This window comes from Mustelus asterias, chromosome 25 (assembly GCF_964213995.1).
Source record: "Mustelus asterias chromosome 25, sMusAst1.hap1.1, whole genome shotgun sequence".
Taxonomy (NCBI): domain Eukaryota; kingdom Metazoa; phylum Chordata; class Chondrichthyes; order Carcharhiniformes; family Triakidae; genus Mustelus; species Mustelus asterias.
The window spans coordinates 21,127,925-21,150,122 of record NC_135825.1 but is presented as its reverse complement, the minus strand read 5'-3'; the positions used below and the strand labels follow the sequence as shown (position 1 = coordinate 21,150,122).

Here is a 22,198-nt window from a genome sequence, read left to right as displayed (position 1 = left end):
GTCATTGAAGTTTGCAGCATGGGAACAGACACTTCAGCCCAACTTCTCCATACAACCCATTTTTTTAAGCCACTAAGCTTGTCCCAATTGCCCACGTTTGGCCATCTACAGCCATCTTACCATTTTAACTGTCTGAACACTTTTTAAATGACAAAATTGTACCTGCCTCTACTACTACCTCTGGTAGCTCATTCCAGACACTCAGCAGCCTCCGACACCAACCTCCCCTCTCACATTAAACCCATGCCCTCTAGCTGTAGACTCCCCTTCCTTTGGGAAAAGATATGGACTATCTAGCTGATCTGTGCCCCTCATTATTTTATGGACTTCTGTAAGATCACCCCAAAGCCTCAGATGCTCCAGAGATAAAATTCCTCATCTATCCAGCCTCCCCTTCTCACTCAAACCATCAAGTCCCAGCACCATCCCAGTAAATCTTTTCGGCACTCTTTCGAGTTTAATAATATCCTTTCTATAACAGGGTGACCAGAAGTGTACACAGTATTCCAAGTGTGACTCTACTGTCTTGTACAATTTCAACAAGATGTCCCAACTCCTGTATTCAATGTTCTGACCAAAGAAACCAAGCATGCCGAGTGCCTTCTTCACCACCCTGTCCACCTGTGATTCCACTTTCAAGGAGATATGAGCCTGTACCCCTAGACCTCTTTGTTCTAGAACTCTCCCCAATGCCCCACCATTAACTGAGTAGGTCCTGCCTAGATTTGATCGAGCAAAGTGCATCCCCTCACATTTATCTAAATTAAAGTCCATCTGCCCACTGGCCCAATGATCAAGATCCTGTTGCAAACCTAGATAACCTTCTTCACTGTCCACTATGCCACCAATCTTGGTGTTATCTGCAAACTTACGAACCATGCCTCCTAAATTCTCAGCCAAAAAGGGGACTGGAGCACAGGAGTAAAGACGTATTGCTGTAATTTTCTTGGTGAGACTGCACAGAGAGTACACTGCAAAGCATTGGTGTGCAACTTTCAGCCCGTGGCCAATCAGGATTTCTGTTCACCAGACAAGACAGGCTTCCCAAATTCTCCTGATTTACGCCTGTATATCTTTCTTCCTACTCGTACACACAGAGAAACAGGAGTAGACCATTCGGTCCTTCATGCCTGCTCTACCATACATTTTGATCATCGAATTCAATATCCTGATTCCCCGCTTCTCCCCATATCCCTTTCGCCCCAGAGATGTATCTAATTTTTTTCTTGAAATCAGGCAACGTTTTGACCACAACTACATTCTGTGGGAGTGAATTCCACACATTCACCACTCTCTGGGTAAAGAAATTTCTCCTCACCTCAGTTCTAAAAGGTTTACCCTTATCCTCAAACTATGACCCCTAGTTCAGGACTCCCCACCAGTGGGAATATTCTTTCCGTATCTCACCTGTCCAACCCTGTTAGAATTTTATAAGTTTCCATGAGATTCCCTCTCACTCTTCTAAACTCCAGTGAATATAATTCTAACCAACTTAGACCTGCCATCCCAGGAATCAGACTGGCAAACCATCGCGGTACTCCCTCTATAGCAAGGACATCCTTCCTCAGATAAGGACACCAAAACTGCACACAATACTCCAGGTGTGGCCTCACCAATGCCCAATACAATTACAGCATAACATCCGTATACTCAAATCCTCTCGCTATGAAGGCCAACATACCATTTGCCTTCTTTGCTGCCTGCTGTACCTGCACGCTGATGCACAAGGATTCCAAGGTTTCGTTGAGTATCTCTCAATTTACATACATTCAAGTAATAATCTGTCTTCCTATCATTGCTACCAAAGTGGATAACCTCACATTTATCTATATTATATTGCATCTGCCATGCACATGCCCACACACTCAGCCTGTCAAAATCACACTGAAGCATCTCTGCATCCTCCTCACAGCTCACCCTCCCACCCAATTTTGAATCATCTGCAAATTTGGAGATAATACATTCAGTTCCCTCTTACAAATCATTAATATATATAATGTGAACAATTGGGGTCCGAGCTCAGATCCCTGTGTAACCTGTCCTCGGCCCAACAATCTTCAGCTGATTCATCAATGACCTTCTCTCCATCATAAAGTCAGAAGTGGGGATGCTCATCAATGATTGCATAATGTTCAGCACCATTCACGACTCCTCAAATAATGAAGCACTCCATGTTCAAATACAACAAGATCTGGACAATATCCAGGCTTGGCTGAGAAGTGGCAAGTAACATTCATCCCACACAAATGCCAGCCAATGACCATCACCAATAAGAGACACTAACCGCTGCCCTTTGACATTCAATGGTGTTACAATCACTCAATCCCCCATTGTCAACATCCTTGGGGTGACCATTGACCAGAAACTCAACTGGACTCACCATATAAACACGGTTACACGAGTAGGTCAGAGGCTAGGAATACTGCAGCAAGTAACTCACCTCCTGACTTCCGAAAGCCTATCCACCATTTACAAGGCACGAGTCAGGAGTGTGATGGAATACTCCCCACTTGCCTGGATGGGTGCAGCTCCAACAACACTTCAGCTCAACACATCCAGGACAAAAGTAGTCCACTTGTTTGGTATCCTTCCTCAAACATCCACTCCCTCCATCACTGACATACAGTGGCTACAGTGTGCACCATTGAAAATATCCACTCCAGGAATGCATCAAGGCGACTGAGGCAGCACTTGGCAAACCCACAACATCTACCATCTAGCAGGACAATGGCAGCAGAGATATGGGAATACCACCACACTACATTATTTAGTAAATCTTTTAGTCTGTGCCCCATCATTCTTGATCTTTTTACAAACGGGAATACTTCTCCCTTCTACTGATCCCTGACCCCTCAAGATTTTCAACATCTCTATCAAATCACCTCTTAGCCACCTTCTCTCCATGGAGAACAGGCACAACTTCCCCAGCTATATTCATAACTGAAGTTTCTCACCTTTACAACAATTCTTATAAACCTCTTCTGTACTCTCCAATGCAGCACGTTCTATAACCTCCTTGCTCTTGTACCCTTTTAATGAAGCCTAGGATACTAGAAACTTCATTAACAGCTCTCCCCACTTGTCAAGCCACCTTCAACAATCTATGCACATATACACCTAAAACACCTCGGACTGTCTGCTCCTGCATCCACTTAAGAATTTTACCAGTTATTTTGAATTGCAATTCCCATGTTCTTCCTATCAAAATGCATCACCTCACTTCCCCACATTGAACCTCATCTGCCATCCATCTGCCCACTCCACCAACTTGTGGAGCCATTGTTCCACTCCTGGAAAATGCCTTGGCAAAGAAGGTCTGGAGAGGGATGCAGTGGTTTTTGGCAAGTTTCCTCTCAAACAATTTGGAGGTGCAGCACTCAGTGCTCTATGGGATGTTCCCTGAGATGCAAATTGAGAAAAACATCAACTGCAGCTGTAGAATCATCAACTCGGTGAAAGGCGCTCTTTGGTCTGCCCGAAACTGGTTGGTCATCCAGCTCAAAGAGTTCTCCGTGACCGTGTTGGAGACTGGCATATTCCATGGTCCTGGACTATAGCTTAGGGCTGCACTAAAGCTTGGGCAGCCATTGCAACTGCAAAATGTGAAAAGATCAATGTGAAAGACATTTCAAACAACGCACCAGGGGACTGGAAATTATAGAGAATCCCTTGGGCTGCATAACTTGCAGTCAATGTATACAATAACTCTTACATGCATCACAGTTGTGTTCAAGAACATGAGAGTGAAACAAATCGAGCAGGTGAATATAATTGCACTCCAATGACTATTCTCAAATCCTTTGCAATGTACTTTCGATATTTTAAAACGGAACATTCATGCAAAAAAAAACATACAGCAAGAACAGTGCATCAGTCAGATCTTTATCAAAGTCTAATAACAAACATGTTCAGTTACGAATCAATTTCCCACTTAAACAAGCTGTGCTGTCTTTGCCTTGCCCAAAAGAACTGGGTGAATTGCCTGGCTTACACTCTTGCCAATTCCCAACAGCACAGAATTAACCAGCTATGTGCAGGTCATCTCCAGGAACAATCATAACACTTCATATTGCACCATGACATTTAAGGTACATGGTCACATTAACAACTTTGCAATGACTATTGTAATATTTAAAAAGTGGCCAGGTGTACATGGTGAGGAGTGTTTCACATTCTGTGTTACATCAATCATGTCCACTGTGAAATATTAGACAGAGACACACAATGAACCCTGGCTAAAGAGATGATGAAGGTTCACATTTGTGGGGAAGCATGCCAATTCGTCCCAAGGACTAACATGTCTGAATGAACATGACGAATTTGTAAATTTGTGCAGACCAAGTATCCCAAAGCCAAATATCAGCGGTGATATCGTTCATCTGATTTTCTATCTTAGCCCAAACATCCATTCAGCACAGCATTTTAACACCTCATTTGTGATACCTAATTTCACTTGTTCATCAATGTGGAACCATAAACTTAGATTGATATCATGTCCACAATATCTGGAACATTGTCAAAAATAACACCATTTAGGTAAAGAAAACTTCACTGTGGAAACCTGTTTGCGCTCCCACTAATACTGGTCTGCACAAAATTAGTCCCATCGGTCAGATGCTTGAAGGGGCTGAAACATTTTGCCCAGTTAGGTATCTACAGGATATTAGGCTCAAGTACTTGAGGGTCAAATCCAGGTGATTTTTCTAACATTTACCCTAATCCAACAAACTATCACAACCAATTTCTGAAATGTTTCACTTTTCACTCAAGTAATAAGAATTTGTCACAATTCATCACATCAACCACACATCCAAAAGATTTCTGCTTTGTGTATTGATCACGCAAGAATCCCAAGGTCTGTGTCCAACAGCCAGATGCAGTTCAATGCACGAATAATGGGTGGGATACTCCAGATTTTTTTTACCCCTGCCAACAAGAATGTGGCACTCAGGCAAAACTTCATTCAGTGCAGCGGAACTGGAGAATCCCAGCCGTGGCTGAGGTTGGAGGTTTCTGGATAATGGTTCGGGAGCAAAGAGGAAGAAAATAGATCTGAAGTCAATAGGCTTTACTTGGCTAGCAGGGACGGAAGGATCTTGATGTGCAGTTTTAAAGGGGACAAAGTTAGCTAAAAAGATAAATAAGACCACGAGGAATGTGGATGTGTAATCCAAAAACAAGGAAGTAACAAATTAAGGCTGGGAAGCAGAATTCCAGCAACAGAGATACCACCAAATAGATCACGAGAGGCAACAAGTAGTTTTAGCAGATTATTTAATGAATGGACAAGATAATCAGAATGGGATATAAATGAATGTTTTATTTCTAAAAGTACAGCACCCAATAGGGTGTTTGCCGCAATGTTCAGCCAGAAAATATCAAAGTCAAGTTATATTGAAGCCTATATTTCAGCAACTCACCATCACACAGACTTTCATACAAAAATAGTCACTTGGATGCTGTCCTGCAAGATTGCTAACCACATGGAAATGAACTCCAGCACAAGTCACTGATATTGACAGAAAATAGGCCAAGGGAAATTCAAGCAAAGAGGGAGAGGAATAGGAGAAATAAATTACTTACGTTCGCAGACAGCCCGTAATGGTGACCACGTTGAATTTGTCCTGCAGATAATAGATCTTGAAACTCCTTCCTGAAACACGTAACCTGGGTAACATTTGTAAGTGACTTGAGAACCCACAGGAAAGACGGTCTGAGAAATATGTTCGTCAGTTGGTGAGCCATTTTCCAACGCTGGAGGCTTTCCACAGTCACCTTTTGCAACTAAAAAAAAGTTAATTGTTTCAATAAATCTCCTTTCCAGTACATTCAGGTCACATTTAGAAGACAACTCCCCAAATGTAAAGTACCTCAAGACTTTTATTCTCATTCTAGAATTTTGGAAACACTTAGCTTTTCTCACCATTGCCAAATCTCTTGAGTTGAAGGGACAAAGCAAATTGTAGGACAGGGCACTAAATCGTCTTGGCAATGGCTAGGATGTGGGCTTTGGGAAATAATGCATCATATCCCATCAAGGCTTCACAGGACCCGTTTCAGACGGAGTGGCTGTGGATTGGAAGGTTCAGTAGCAACAGCAGTGTTCTGAATGTTCAGTTGGAGGAAAACTTCACTCATCCACAACTTCATGTCAGAGAAATCTAAGTCACAGAGAAATGGTCAGAAAAGCTCCTCCCGCCAAGAGCAATGATGTCATATAATAGGTGTATGATATGCCCCTCGAGAACAACAGAAGCCATCGTCAACATTGGTACCAATGACAAGATGGGAAGATGAATGAGGTCGCAAAATATTTCAGGGGTTACATGGTTCGGAGCAGGACTTCAAAGGGCATGTATTCTGCAGATTACTCCTCGTGCCAAATGCTAGTGAGCCTCGGAATACAGAACTGAATGAGCAAACACATGGCTGGACAACTGGTGCAAGAGGGAGGGCATCAAGATTGGTTTTAGAGCAAGTGGGGCCTATACAAATAGACAGGCTGCACCTGAGCAGGAGTAGGGCTGACATTCGCAGACAGATTTTTTAGTTCTGTTGGAAAGCATTTAAAGTAGATTGGGAAGGGGATGGGACTCTGAGGGAGAGCTCAGATTGGAAAGAAAACTGATATAAACAAGTAGAAAAGCAGTACGCAAAATTAGAGGACAGTCAAAGTGAAGGAAGTGAAACATCAAATAAGATCAGAATAAAACATAATATTAAAAAGACAAAGTGAGGAGCACCCGATCTGAATGCACGCAGCATTTGCAACAAGATAGGTCATTTGTGGGCACAAAGGTATAAATGGGCTTAATTTAATTGTCCTTGGAGACTCAGTTACAGGGTGACTCGAGACTTGGAACTGAATGCTCAAGAGTAATCATTCAGGAAGAATAAACTAAAAGTAAAAGGAGTCAGGTGAGCAATGTTACAAAAGGTACAGGAGCAATATATTTGCGTGGGGAATCTTAAAATCAAATGGGTCAAGATGTGAAATCTGTTTGGTTGTCGTTGAGAAACAGTAAAGGGTAGCAAATATTGATGGGAGTTATTGGTAGGCCAAACTGTAGTGGTAACATTGGATACTGTATTTAAAATCAGAAGAGCTGCATGTAACATGGATAATACAGTAATAATGGGAGACTTCAATTTACATAGACTGGGCAAATCTAACTGGCACGAGTGCTTTGGAAGGTTCACTGCTGAAGTGTGTAAGAGATGGTTTCTGGAGGAGTACGTTAAGAAGCAACAGTAATTGGGGTATTTTAGATTTAGTATTATGTCAGAGGTAATATAATGGTAATAAATGTAAGGCTATCTGATTGGATAGAAGTCAGGAAAGCGAAATATTTCTCAATGGAGAGGAGATGGGAATGTAGATCTCCAAAGCAAACTGGATGTCCTTGTTCATGAGTCACTCGCAGCTGGCAGGTAGTTGCAGCTAATAACTGGGAAGGCAAATGGTACGGTGGCATTCACTGCAAAAGGATTGGAGTATAGGAGTAAAGATGTCTTGCTGCACTTGTCTTGGTGAGTCTGCACAGAGACTACTCTGCATAGCAGTGTTGCATAACTTGCAGCCCACAGGCCTCATGTGACCAGATTTGTGTGCACATCCCATAAGACATTTGAGCATTGCCCACATGCAAGCTTGCCATATTCTCCCAGTTGATGCTGCTGTATTTTTCTTCCCACTGAGACACACAAAGCAATGGCACACAAGGTCAGGAGTGGGGAAGTTTGCTGAGACCTGCACAATGTTGAGCGCCATTTGCCACTCCGTAGATACTGAAGCAATACATGGCCAAATGCAACATCCAAGCTTGTGCTGACAAGTGGCAAGTACCATGTGCCATTCAAGTGCCAGCCAATGAACACCTCCAACAGAAAGAATCTAATAATCCCCCTTCGACAATCAGTGGCATTCCCATTGCTGAATCCCCATCAACACCACCCTGGGGGTTGCCATTGACCAGAAACTAAATGGGATTAGTCATGTAAATACTGTGGCCACAACAGCAGTTCAGAGATCAGGAATCCTATGGCAAACAACCCACCTCCTGACTCCCTAAAACCTCCCTGCAATACACAACACACAAATCAGGAGTGTGATGGAATACTCTCCACTTGCCTGAATGAGTGCAACACCAAGAACACTCAAGAAGCCAAACACCATCCAGGACAAATTGGACCACTGGATTGGTGAACCTTCCTCAAACATTCGCTCCCTACATCACCAACAAACAGTGGCTGCAGTGTGCAGCATCGACAAGATGCACTGCAAGAACTCAAGGCTGCTTCGGCAGCACTTTTCAAGCTTGCAACCACTACCATCTAGCAGGATGATGGCAGCAGAGACAATGGCAACACCACCACCTAAAAGTTCTTTTGTAAATCTTTCAGTCTGTGTCCCACCATGCTTGATCCTTTGACAAGTGGGAATAGTTTCCCCCTCTCTACCGAGTCCTGCCGCTCATGGTTTTGAACATCTCCAACAAGTTGCCGCTTAGTCACCTGCTCTCCAAAGAAAACAGTCACAACCTCCCGAGCTTTCCTCATAACTGAAGTTGCTCATTCCTGGAAACATTCCTGTAAACCTCTTCTGCACTTTCTAAATGCATCACATCCTGCAGCGTAACCTTCTTGCTCTTGTATTCTATGCCACCTTCAACAATTTCTGCATATGTACACCCAGGGATCTCTGCGCCTTAAGAATTTTACACTGCATCTCCCATGTTATCCCTCCCAAAATGCATCACCTCACTTCTCCCCATTGAACTTGATCTGCAATCTGTGTGGAGTTTGCACATTCTTCCCATGTCTGCGTGGGTTTCCTCCGAGTGCTCCAGTTTCCTGCCATATTCCAAAGATGTGCAGGTTAGGTGCATTGGCCATGCTAAATTGCCCCTCAGTATCCTGGGATGTGTAAATTAGAAGGATTAGTGGGGTAAATATGTGGAATTATGGGGATCGGGCCTGGGTGGGATTTTCTTCAGTGCAGACTCGATGGGCCGAATGGCCTCCTTCTGCACTGTTGGATTTCTATGATTCTATCTGCCCACTCCACCAACTCATCCATATCCTTTTGAACTGATGTCCTCAGTTTACAATACTTCCAAGCTTTATATTATCTGCAAACTTTGAAATTTCACCCTGAACACTAAAATCTAGACGAATAACGTGCATTACAAAAAGGGGGATCTCGACGACAAATCTTCCTCCAGTCTGAAAAATACACTTTACTCTCTGCTTCCCATTATTCAGCCATTTTGTATCCACATTGCTCCTGTCACTTTTATTGCATCAGCTACAACTTTCCTCAAGTCTGTTATGTGGCACTGTATCAAGTGCTTTCTCAAGCTTGATGTATAGCACATCAACAGCATCACCCCTTTCCACCCTATTACTCCTTCAAGAAAACTCCAGCAAGTTAGACATGATTTCTCCTCTGGAAATGTCCGAATTGACCCACATTTTTCCATGTGACTACGAATTCCATCCCAACTTTTCTTTCCTTTAAGCTTGCTTACCACAAGTGTCTCGCCTGTAATTGCTAAACTTATCCTTACAACCTTTTCTGACAACAGGCATAAAGTCAGCAACCCTCCAGTCCTCCAGCATCTCACCCAAGTTGAGAGAAGCCTGAAATATTGAAACAGTACACAAGATTGTGGCATTCGAAGTGCTTGGAAAGTTGGCAACAAACACAAAACTGGGTTATGGCCCATGGATAATTTACTCACGACTGGCAGTAGTTTGCAGAACTAAATTAACCTCGATTTTATGGGCACTGTTTGGGTTCTGGGCCCAAACCTCAAGGTATATTCTAAAGATAGATGAGACCTCAACAATTTTTCTATTTTGGCATAAATGTGAGGATACGGTGCTTCACTCCAGGAGTAATTCCACTGACAAATTAGGGGCATTCTTCAACCACAGTAATATAAATGTAATTTAATCACTCAGTTCAATTATAACTAATAAATGAAGCCGCTTAACCATTAACAGTTGAACAATATTTAAAAATGAAAGGGAACAATTTTTATTTAGAATTTATAACTGTTTCTGTTCCACATCAACAACATTCTTAGAACAAAGAAAATTACAGCACAGGAACAGGCCATTCAGCCCTCCAAGCCTGCACTGACCATGCTGCCCAATTGAACTAAAACCCCCTACCCTTCCGGGGACCATATCCCTCTATCCCCATCCTATTCATGTGTTTGTCAAGATGCCGCTTAAAAGTCACTATCGTATCTGTTTCCATTACTCCCCGGCAGCGGGTTCCAGGGACCCACCAGCCTCTAAAAAAAACTTGTAAGTCCCCGTTAAACCTTGCCCCTCGCACCTTAACCTATGCCCCCTAGTAATCAACTCTTCCACCCCAAGGAAAAGCTTCTGACTATCCACCCTGTCCATGCCCCTCAATCCTGGAGACTTCCATCAGGTCGCCCCTCAACCTCCGTCATTCCAGTGAGAACAAACCAAGTTTCTCCAACCTCTCCTCATATCTAATGCCTTCCAGACCAGGCACCATCCTGGTACATCTTTTCTGTACCTTCTCCAAAGCCTGCACATTCTTCTGGTAGTGTGGCAACAAGAATTGAACACTATATTCCAAGTGTGGCCTAACTAAGGTTCTATGAAGCTGCAACATGACTTGCCAGTTTTTAAACTCAATGCCCTGGTCGATGAAGGCAAGCATGCCGTATGCCTTCTTGATTACCTTCTCCACCTGCTTTGCTATTTTTAGTGACCTGTGTACCTGTACGTTCAGATCCCTCTGCCTGTCAATACTGTAAAGGGTTCTGCCATTTACTGTATATTTCCCATCTATGTTAGACCTTTCAAAATGCATTATGTCACATTTGTCCGGATTAAACTCCATCTGCCATCTCTCTGCCCAAATCTCCAACCGATCTATATCCTGCTGGTACGTCTGGCGGTCCTCATCGCTGTCCGCAATTCTACCAACCTTTGTGTTGTCCACAAACTTACGAATCAAACCAGTTACATTTTCATCCAAATCAATTATATATTCTACAAACAGCAAAGGGCCCACCAGTACTCCTTGAGGAACGCCACTTGTCACAGCCCGCCATTCAGAAATGCTACCTTCCACTGTCTTCTATGGCCGAGCCAGTTCTGTATCCATCTGTCCAGCTCACCTCTGATCCTGTGCAACTTCGCCTTCTGTACCAGTCTGCCATGAGGCACCTTGTCAAAGGCCTTCCAAAAGTCCATGTAGACGACATCCACTGCTCTACCCTCAATTAATTTCATCACTACCTTGAAAATCTCGATCAAGTTAGTGAGACACGAACCCCTCTTCATAAAGCTATGTGGCCTCTCGCTAACACGTCCACTTATTTCAAGTGGGAGTAAATCCTGTCTCAAAGAATCCTCTCCAATAATTTCCCTCCCACTGACGTAAAGCTCACTGGCCTGTAATTACCTGGATTATCCTTGCTACCGTTCTTAAACAAAGGAATAACATTGGTCATTCGCCAATCTTCTGGGACTTCCCCTGTCGCCAGTGAGGATACAAAGATTTCACTCAAGGCCCCAGCAATTTCCTCCCTTGCCTCTCTCAGTATTCTGGGATATATCCCATCAGGCCCTGGGGACTTGTCTACCTTAATGTTTTTCAAGAAACCCAATATCTCCTCTTTTTGATCTCAACATGACCCAACCTAGCTACATACCCTTCCCCAGACTCATCTTACATCAAGTCCTTTTGTGGTGAATACTGACGCAAAGTACTCACTCAATACCTCACCCAATTCCTCTGGCTCCACGCATAGATCCCCTCCCCTGTCCTTGATTGCCCCAACCCTCTTGCTCTCTATATATGTATAAAAAGCCTTGGTAATTTCCTTAATCCTGCTGGCCGATGACTTTGTGACTTTTCATGACTGCTTCTTCGACTTGAAATGCCACTTTAAAATCGCACCCATCAATAAACCTGGTATAATGACTGTAGACACAGTCTTGAAGCTGTCAGAGAGACGTTGTGGAGAGAGAACAGCTTATGGAAAAACTTTTGCTTTCTCTTGTTTTCCCCCCGAACAGACCGAGCTCCTCCAATCAACCACAATATCACATGACCCTACACACCTAAACACACATTCCATTCCTTTAGTCAGAGCTCCAATAAACAAAAATCCATTAGCTCTATCCCAAGGAAACACTACATGGCTAAAGGTACATTCTCCTGCTCTCCCAGTATCTGAGCCAAATGTTTACCAGACATACCCACTGCCTGCAAGAAAGGAAAATAAATCTTCAAACATTCTCCTTAAAACAAAAGAGTATCTACACAATAACTGCTTACTATCATCACAGCACAAGGAGCCCAACTAGGTATATTTTAAAAGCTCCAAAAAGTTTTTTTAAAAATCACTCGGAAAAGAAGATACACCCAAACTAGAAAACAGTTTAATAAATCACCATTGCCAGAAGAGATTCAGGAATAATAGGGCAGACATGAATTTTATTTAACGTCGCATCCAAACAAATGTACATCTGACACTTCACCACTATCAGCCTGTGTGCTTCAGGTCCAGGAGTCGGACTTGAACCCACATCCTTTTGGCTCGGATGGAAGACTGGTACCAACAGAGGCATGGCTGGCAGTCAACTCCAGAGATAACAAATTTGTTAACAGGCAGGTTCAACCTCAGACAGTGATCAGAAAGGTCATGGACAAAGTTTGTGGTGGGGACCAAAAGTCTGGTGCCCTGGCAAACATCTGTAGACTGCCTTTAAAGAGGAGCTAGTTCAGCCAAATTCAAGGTACATTCCCAAAATGGGGATGAATTAGAAAGAAGGCCAAAGCTCCGTGGAAGGCAAAAGTGAGAGAAGAAAAAGGGAACTTGAAGTCAGAGGAGAATTGATGAGGTTATTCTCGTGTAAAGGATTTCCAAAATGCATTTGATATGTCTCAAAGAGATTGTCCCTGGCAGGACAATGAGTGTTCAGCATAGAAAATTGGCTGAGTGAAAGAGGGTAATAGTGAATGGTTGTTTCCAGACTGGAGTGTGTGACATGTGGTGGGGTTCCCCAGGAATCAGTATCAGGTTCACTACCCTTCTCGATCTATATTCCATGACCGAGACGGAAATGATAGCTGAAAGAATGGAAAGACAATATATAAAAAACAAACAGGGTATCAAGATACTTGTGATAACTGACTGATGTTACTGCCAAGGCACAGTGCATAGCTGAGAAAGAGAAGGTGCCAAGAATAGATCCCTAACTGGTCCCAAAGTTAACATTGTGGGACTGAGAAGGGAAGACATTGCAGCAAATCTCTGGCAACCGTTAAAACAGAAAATAATAGAAACAACATGAGTGCAGTGCCAAACAGTTAGACAACAAATGAAGCATTGGAGCACAGTCTGACAGCACATAATTGTGTAAGGCATTGTCAGCTAGGAGGAGTACAAGGAGTACGTCATCACCTCAGTTAGTTTCCCATCAAAAGTAATGGCGCGAATCTGATCCGCCAGGATGAGATCATGGATGGAAAAGGCCTTGTTTATAAGTGAGTGGATCTTCTGCAGGGTGAATACGGATAGTAATAACTCATCTGCTGGAGTTGCATTGGGGTGGGTTAGAGCTTAACAAAATTAGCCACCAGCAGAAAACATCGAGCTGGAAGCGCCATGATGGAGTTAGAAGGAGCGCCAGTTAGTAGGATGCTGTCTGACTTGTACAGGAAACATCTCTGGCTCTAAATCCATGCTGCAATGGGCTGTGTAGAGAGCTTATGGGTGGATGAACAATTACAACCACTGCCAACAACAACTGGAAAGTAACTAAAAACCCAATTCATTTGTAATACTGCAAATTATTTAGCCAAAGCTGTTAATTCAACTGGTCCATAAATCTGTTCCATGTCCAAACTTCTCAATTTCCGCAGATGACAACTGAAACGGATTCCGATCTATCAATTGTTACCTTGACACTTTGGTGGATTCTCATTCCAATCTCCAGTTGCTGTGCAGTTGATGGTGTCTTCACCGATCAAGAAATAGCCCACATGACATGAATATTTTGCTACACTTCCAAATGTCCAGAACTCTCCAGGTGGTGATGAAACTCTTCCATTGGCAATAGGTGGAGGATCGGGACATGTGACAACTAGAGAAAGTGAAATTCAGACACACTGTGAAATCACATAGCTCATCAACACAGAAGTTGCCAATGGGATAGGGTTGCAGCAAGGAGTATGAACATAAGAACATAAGAAATAGGAGCAGGAGTAGGCCATCTAGCCCCTCGAGCCTGCCCCGCCATTCAATAAGATCGTGGCTGATCTGAAGTGGATCAGTTCCACTTACCCGCCTGATCCCCATAACCCCTAATTCCCTTACCGATCAGGAATCCATCTATCCGTGATTTAAACATATTCAACGAGGTAGCCTCCACCACTTCAGTGGACAGAGAATTCCAGAGATTCACCACCCTCTGAGAGATGGAGTTCCTCCTCAACTCTGTCCTAAACTGACCCCCCTTTATTTGAGGCTGTGCCCTCTAGTTCTAGCTTCCTTTCTAAGTGGAAAGAATCTCTCCACCTCTTCCCTATCCAGCCCCTTCATTATCTTATAGGTCTCTATAAGATACCCCCTCAGCCTTCTAAATTCCAACAGTACAAACCCAATCTGCTCAGTCTCTCCTCATAATCAACACCCCTCATCTCTGGTATCAACCTGGTGAACCTTCTATGCACTCCCTCCAAGGCCAATATATCCTTCCGCAAATAAGGGGACCAATACTGCACACAGTATTCCAGCTGCGGCCTCACCAATGTCCTGCACAGATGCAGCAAGACATCTCTGCTTCTATATTCTATCCCCCTTGCGATATAGGCCAACATCCCATTTGCCTTCTTGATCACCTGTTGCACCTGCAGACTGGGTTTTTGCGTCTCATGCACAAGGACCCCCAGGTCCCTTTGCACAGTAGCATGTTGTAATTTTTTTCCATTTAGATAATAATCCAATTTGGTATTATTTCCTCCAAAGTGAATAACCTCGCATTTGTCAACATTATACTCCATCTGCCAGATCCTCGCCCACTCACTCAGCCTGTCCAAATCTCTCTGCAGACCTTCTACGTCCTCCACACGATTCACTTTTCTACTTATCTTTGTGTCGTCTGCAAACTTTGTTACCCTACACTCAGTCCCCTCCTCCAGATCATCTATATAAATGGTAAATAGTGGAGGCCCCAGTACCGATCCCTGCGGCACGCCACTAGTTACCATCTGCCAACCAGAAAAGCACCCATTTATTCCGACTCCCTGCTTCCTGTCGGATAGCCAATCCCCAATCCACGCTAACACCCTCCCCCCAACTCCGTGTGACCCAATCTTCTTCAGCAACCTTTTGTGAGGCACCTTATCAAACGCCTTTTGGAAATCCAAAAACACCGCATCAACCGGTTCCCCTCCATCAACCGCACTAGTCGCATCTTCATAAAAATCCAACAAGTTCGTCAAGCACAACTTTCCCCTCATGAATCCATGCTGCGTCTGCTTAATCGAACCATTCTTATCCAGATGGCCTGCTATTTCTTCTTTAATTATGGATTCCAGAATTTTCCCAACCACAGACGTTCAGCTAACCGGCCTGTAGTTACCCGCCTTTTGTCTATTTCCTTTTTTAAACAGCGGCGTAACATTAGCCGTTTTCCAATCCGCCGGCACTACCCCAGAATCCAACGAATTTTGATAAATAACCACTAACGCATACGCTATTACCTCTGACATTTCTTTCAGTACCCTGGGATGCATTCCATCCGGGTCCGGGGACTTGTCCACCTTCAGTCCCGTTAGTCTACCAAGCACTGCCTCCCTGATAACATTAATTGTATTGAGTACCTCTCCTCCTCCCAACCCTCTATCGTTAATATTCGTTAAACTATTTGTGTCTTCCACCGTGAAGACCGACACAAAAAACTTATTTAAAATTTCAGCCATTTCCTCATTTCCCACTATTAAATCCCCCCTCTCATCCTCCAAGGGTCCAACATTCACTCTTGCCACTCTATTCCTTTTTATATATTTGTAAAAGCTTTTACTATCATTTTTTATATTTAGAGCTAGCCTAGCTTCATAACCTATCTTTCCTTTCTTTATCACTTTCTTAGTCGTTCTTTGTTGTTTCTTAAAGTTTTCCCAATCTTCCGATCCTCCACTATTTTTGACCACTCTGTACGCATCGGTCTTTACTTTAATACTCTCCTTAATTTCCTTTGTTATCCTCGGCTGGTTATCGCTTTTCTTATAGCCCTTCTTTATCACCGGAATATATTGTTGCTGAGTACTGAAAAGGATCTCCTTAAAAATCCTCTACTGTTCCTCAGCTGTCCTACCTACCAGTCTGCTCTCCCAGTCCACCTTAGCCAATTCAGCCCTCATCCTATCGTACTTCCCTTTGTTCAAACAGAGGACACTGGTATGGGACCCTACTTTCTCCTCTCCCATTTGTACCAGAAATTCGACCATATTGTGATCACTTGACCCAAGAGGGTTCTTCACAAGAACATCTTTAATTCTACCTACCTCGTTACACATTACCAGATCTAAGATAACTCGTTCCCTCGTTCCCGTCAGCATTCTAAGAACTCTTCCGCCATCCCACCCCTTCCAACTTGAGTCAGCCAATCAATTTGCAGGTTGAAGACCCCCATGATTATTGCCGTTCCGTTTTTGCACGCATCCGTTATTTGCTTGTTTATAGACCTCCCCACCTCAACATTATTATTTGGGGGCCTATAGACCACGCCTACTAGTGTCTTTCTCCCCCTACTATTCCTTATCTCTACCCATAATGATTCCACGTTTTGTTCCTTAGAGCCTATATCATCCCTCATTGCTACCCTGATATTATCTTTTATTGTAAGAAGTCTCACAACACCAGGTTAAAGTCCAACAGGTTTATTTGGTAGCAAATACCATAAGCTTTCGGAGCACAGCTCCTTCGTCAGATGGAGTGGATATCTGATAGAGTGGCAAGAGTGAATGTTGGACCCTTGGAGGATGAGAGGGGGGATTTAATAGTGGGAAATGAGGAAATGGCTGAAATTTTAAATAAGTTTTTGTGTCGGTCTTCATGGTGGAAGACACAAATAGTTTACCGAATATTAACAGATATCCACTCTATCTGACGAAGGAGCTGTGCTCCGAAAGCTTATGCTATTTTCTACCAAATAAACCTGTTGGACTTTAACCTGGTGTTGTGAGACTTCTTACTGTGCTTACCCCAGTCCAACGCCGGCATCTTCACATCATGATTATCTTTTATTACCAGAGCTACCCCACCACCTTTTCCTTCCTGTCTATTCTTCCTAAATGCCTGATACCCCTGGATATTCATCTCCCAGTCCTGGTCTCCCTGCAGCCACGTTTCTGTAATGGCCACGAGATCATATCCATTTGTGCTGATTTGCACCATCAACTCATTAACTTTGTTCCGAATGCTTCGTGCATTCAGGCAAAGTGTCTTTATTCCAGCTTTTATCTGGACCCGATTTGATGAAACGCTATCAACCTGTCCCTCGCCCTCTACTCCTTTAACTACTTGAATGCCCTCATTCACTTGCACTCGCTCCCTCTCCTCTACCATTGATTTTGTAATTCCTCTTACCTCTCCACCCTCCCCCCCATAAATTAGTTTAAAGCCCTATCTATAGCCCTAGTGATACGATTCGCTAGGACTCTGGTCCCAGCACGGTTCAAACGGAGACCATCCCATCTGCCCAAATACTGGTGCCAATGCCCCATGAATTCGAACCCATTCCTCCCACACCAATCCTTGAGCTACGCATTCATCTCCTTAATCCTATTAACCCTGCGCCAATTCGCGCGTGGCTCAGGTAGTAATCCAGAGATTACCACCTTGTTGGTTCTGCTTTTTAATTTGTTCCCCAGCTCTTTGTACTCCCTCTGCAGATCCTTAGTTCCTGTTTTGTCTATGTCATTGGCACCTATATGGACCACGACAACTGGATTTTCACCCTCCCACTCCAAATTCCTCTGCAGCCCAGATGATACATCCTGGACCCAAGCACCAGGCAGGCAACACAACCTACGGTATTGCTTCTCCTGGTCACAGAGAACAGTGTCTACGCCCTTAACTACACTATCCCCAATTACTACTACATTTCTCTTTGATTTCTCCGTTGTAGCAGCACCCTGCACCCTGGTACTGCCGACAGTTTGCTCGTCCTTCTCGCAGTCATTTTTCCCATCTACACTGGTGGCAAGAATCTCAAATCTGTTGCACAGAGTATGAAGAATTCCAGCTGATTCAGTTTCATTTTATATTTGAGATCATAGGATCTGCATTCTGCTAAAATATAGATCAAAACAAATCTCTGAAGACCGAAATTAACAGCCATGATAAACTGATGCACAACAGCAACTGAACTGTATTAACATGACCCCGTCATCAGTTCTCTCACATGCAGAGCAACTTAATGTCCATTTTCAACATTTTCTCCAAATAAGTTCAGCAAGATCAAAGTCCTTAAGACAACGGAGACTCAATAACATCTGAAGATGGGACTGTGTGTGAAATTTCAAAGTAAAAATATTAGCTATACTAGAAATTTGCACCCCAATTTAGGAGACATCAGTGAACGAAATACTCATCAAGTTACTTGCGTTCATTTGGATCAATCAGTAGGTACAGAAAATAAAAACAAGGCAACCATTCTATGCAATTTAAAATTCCAAACTTACTTTCACATGTTGGAACCTGCCCATCCCAACCATGAGGTGTACATGTCCGGGTGGCCTTACCAACCATGCTGTATCTGAAATGAAAGAAACTGCTACAGTCACAAAAAAGTTCTGAATATCAAAAATTAAACAGATTTCTCCTCGTCACACTATCACTGTTCTGAAGGTAAAAGTATCAATTCATTAGCAGCAGAGCAGAACAAAAAGAAAGATGACCTTTGTTGGCAATGCGGCCCGAGCGGGGTCTTCAGCAGCCCAAGCTCCAACCACTGGAATTTCCTTGCCCACCCCCAGAGTTTTTCATTTTTTTGCCTCCCTGTCTTCTCCTTCTTTGACCAAGCTCTGAGTCAGTTACCCCAATACCTGAATTCCTTATCTGGCTCAGTGCTACGTTTTGCCCGACACTGCTCCGATGAGCACCATGGGAACATTCTGTTACAACAGGTGCTCAATGAACATTAATTAATTAGTTGTCAAACAGGCAGAGTTCTTACGGATGTACCAAGCAGTATGAACAGGAACCAAAATTGTTAAATTTCCTCTGAAATGCTCTGGCTTAATTCATCAAACTTTTACAAAGCCAATAAAAAGGGGGAAGAAAACCAGACGGGCTATCTGGCCTCGATGTAGGCATTGGAAATGACGAGAGCAAACCCAACTCAGGTGACCCTAAAAGGACCTCCTTACTAACATCTGGGAGCTCGTGCCAAAATCGGGAGAGATGTGTCACAGAGTAGAAAAGCAAAAGCCTGAATTACCGATCGGTACTCGGGCCGCAACTATTTACCATTTATATAGATGATCTGGAGGAGGGGACGGAGTGTAGGGTAACGAAGTTTGCAGACGACACAAAGATAAGTGGAAAAGTGAATTGTGTGGAGGACGGAGAAGATCTGCAGAGAGATTTGGACAGGCTGAGTGAGTGGGCGAGGATATGGCAAATGGAGTATAACGTTGAGAAATGCGAGGTTATACACTTTGGAGGAAATAATAACAAATGGGATTACTATCTCAATGGAAACAAATTAAAACATGCTACCGTGCAAAGGGACCTGGGGGTCCTTGTGCATGAGACGCAAAAGCCCAGTCTGCAGGTACAACAGGTGATCAAGAAGGCAAATGGGATGTTGGCCTATATTGCGAAGGGGATAGAATATAAAAGCAGGGATGTCTTGATGCACCTGTACAGGGCATTGGTGAGGCCGCAGCTGGAATACTGTGTGCAGTATTGGTCCCCTTATATGAGGAAGGATATATTGGCATTGGAGGGAGTGCAGAGAAGGTTCACCAGGTTGATACCGGAGATGAGGGGTTTGGATTATGAGGAGAGGCTGAGGAGATTGGGTTTGTACTCGTTGGAGTTTAGAAGGATGAGGGGGGATCTTATGGAGACTTATAAGATAATGCGGGGGCTGGATAGGGTGGAGGCGGAGAGATTCTTTCCACTTAGTAAGGAAGTTAAAACTAGAGGACACAGCCTCAAAATAAAGGGGGGTCGGTTTAAGACAGAGTTGAGGAGGAACTTTTTCTCCCAGAGGGTGGTGAATCTCTGGAATTCTCTGCCCACTGAGGTGGTGGAGGCTACCTCGCTGAATATGTTTAAAGCGCGGATGGATGGATTCCTGATCGGTAAGGGAATTAAGGGTTATGGGGATCAGGCGGGTAAGTGGTACTGATCCACGTCAGATCAGCCATGATCTTATTGAATGGCGGGGCAGGCTCGAGGGGCTAGATGGCCTACTCCTGCTCCTATTTCTTATGTTCTTATGTTCTTAAAAGATTTGTTAATTTACATTTCCTGAACACATGTTCCCTGCAGAACAATCCATGGAATTGAGGGCAATATATTAGCTTGGATAGAGAATTGGATAACTAAACAAACATTCAGGATAAATGAGTCATTTTCAGGTTGCTTTAACTAGTGGGGTGCCACAGAAATCAGGGCTGGACCACAACTTTTACAATCTATTCAGAAGAAGAGATGAATATACGATATCTTGATTTGCAGGACAAAAGGTAGGAAGTTAAAAATTGTGAGCAGCATACAAAAAAAAATCTGCAAAGGAATCGGGATCGGTTAAGTGATGGGAAAAACAATGTTTGGCAGATGGGGTATAAAGTGGGAAAATACAAGTTTGTCCACTATTGTGGACAGAACAGAAAAGCTGAATATTTAAGTGGGGAGAGACTGAATACTGCAGTAAATGGCATCAGGGTGTTCCACAATAATCACAAAAAGATCCGACAGATACAGTAAACTGTAAGAAGTCAGATGAAATGTTAGACTTTATTGCAAGTGTATGGTGCACTCCCACCAGAGTACATGACCAATTTATCAGATGAGTGGGGTCAGTGTGTGGTAATCAACACAACAAAAGGTTTCATTGCCCACATTTGATTTGATCCCATGAGATTCTATAGGGTCCAGAGTCAATCCTGAGTACTCCCAGGGCAATTACCTTCTATTGTGCCACCACCTTTGCTGGGTTTAACTGCCAGTGGGACAGGACATACCTGATGATTGTGATGGGGCAGCAGGGGAAAACGGCAGGAGCTGTAAAGTACAATTCAGGCTTTTGCTTTTCTACTCTGTGACACATCTCTCCCGATTTTGGCACGAGCTCCCAGATGTTAGTAAGGAGGTCCTTTTAGGGTCACCTGAGTTGGGTTTGCTCTCGTCATTTCCAATGCCTACATCGAGGCCAGATAGCCCGTCTGGTTTTCTTCCCCCTTTTTATTGGCTTTGTAAAAGTTTGATGAATTAAGCCAGAGCATTTCAGAGGAAATTTAACAATCAGCAAGCATGGTAATGACTGCTGATTTGCTTGTTCAGGCCATGATCCCGAACAGCACAGTGGGTGTACCTATACCATCTGGATTGCAATGGCTCAAGCAGGCTGCTCACCTGATGAAGGAGCAGTGCTCCTAAAGCTCGTGATTTCAAATAAACCTGTTGGACTTTAACTAGGTGTTGTGAGACCTCTTACTGTGCCCACACCAATCCAACACCGGCATCTCCACATTATGTTCATCAACAGGCAGAGCAGGTTCATTGCGCCGAATGACTCCTCCTGCCCATATTATTCATGACCACAGGCTGGATTTTTGGATCTTGCCAGAAAAAGGATATTCATGCATCTGGCCTCATATGAAAAGTAGCATTAATGAATGAATCAAATACTACATTTCAATACTGAACCCCCAAGATTATGTATTCCTTTAAAATGAGTTGTCACAGTATCTAATTGATGAAATTTGGACACAATGCAGTTATTAAAGGGTGAAAATTTATGGGCTGCAATTTTACTTTGCCTGGCGTGATTAACCCAGAAGCATGTGAAATCACGGGAGAAGACATTGGCTCCGTGTCCCAATGCCATCATGCACCCACGCTATGTTTCGGTTGGCGGCCATGCATGAGTCGAATGCACACCTACCAAAATTTAA

The 22,198-nt window shown here is 43.5% G+C and overlaps 1 protein-coding gene across 1 annotated transcript in view; it reads right to left on the bottom strand.

The window, feature by feature from the left end:
- The window catches only part of LOC144511734 (sushi, von Willebrand factor type A, EGF and pentraxin domain-containing protein 1-like), a 398,606-nt gene that overhangs the window by 38,782 nt on the left and 337,626 nt on the right, over positions 1–22,198 (bottom strand). Inside the window, exons 24-25 of the mRNA XM_078241958.1 lie at positions 18,752–18,825; positions 13,963–14,145 (exon numbers count right to left, since the gene is read on the bottom strand). Of these exons, the coding sequence (XP_078098084.1) occupies positions 13,963–14,145; positions 18,752–18,825 (257 nt within the window). The remainder of the gene's footprint in view (positions 1–13,962; positions 14,146–18,751; positions 18,826–22,198) is intronic.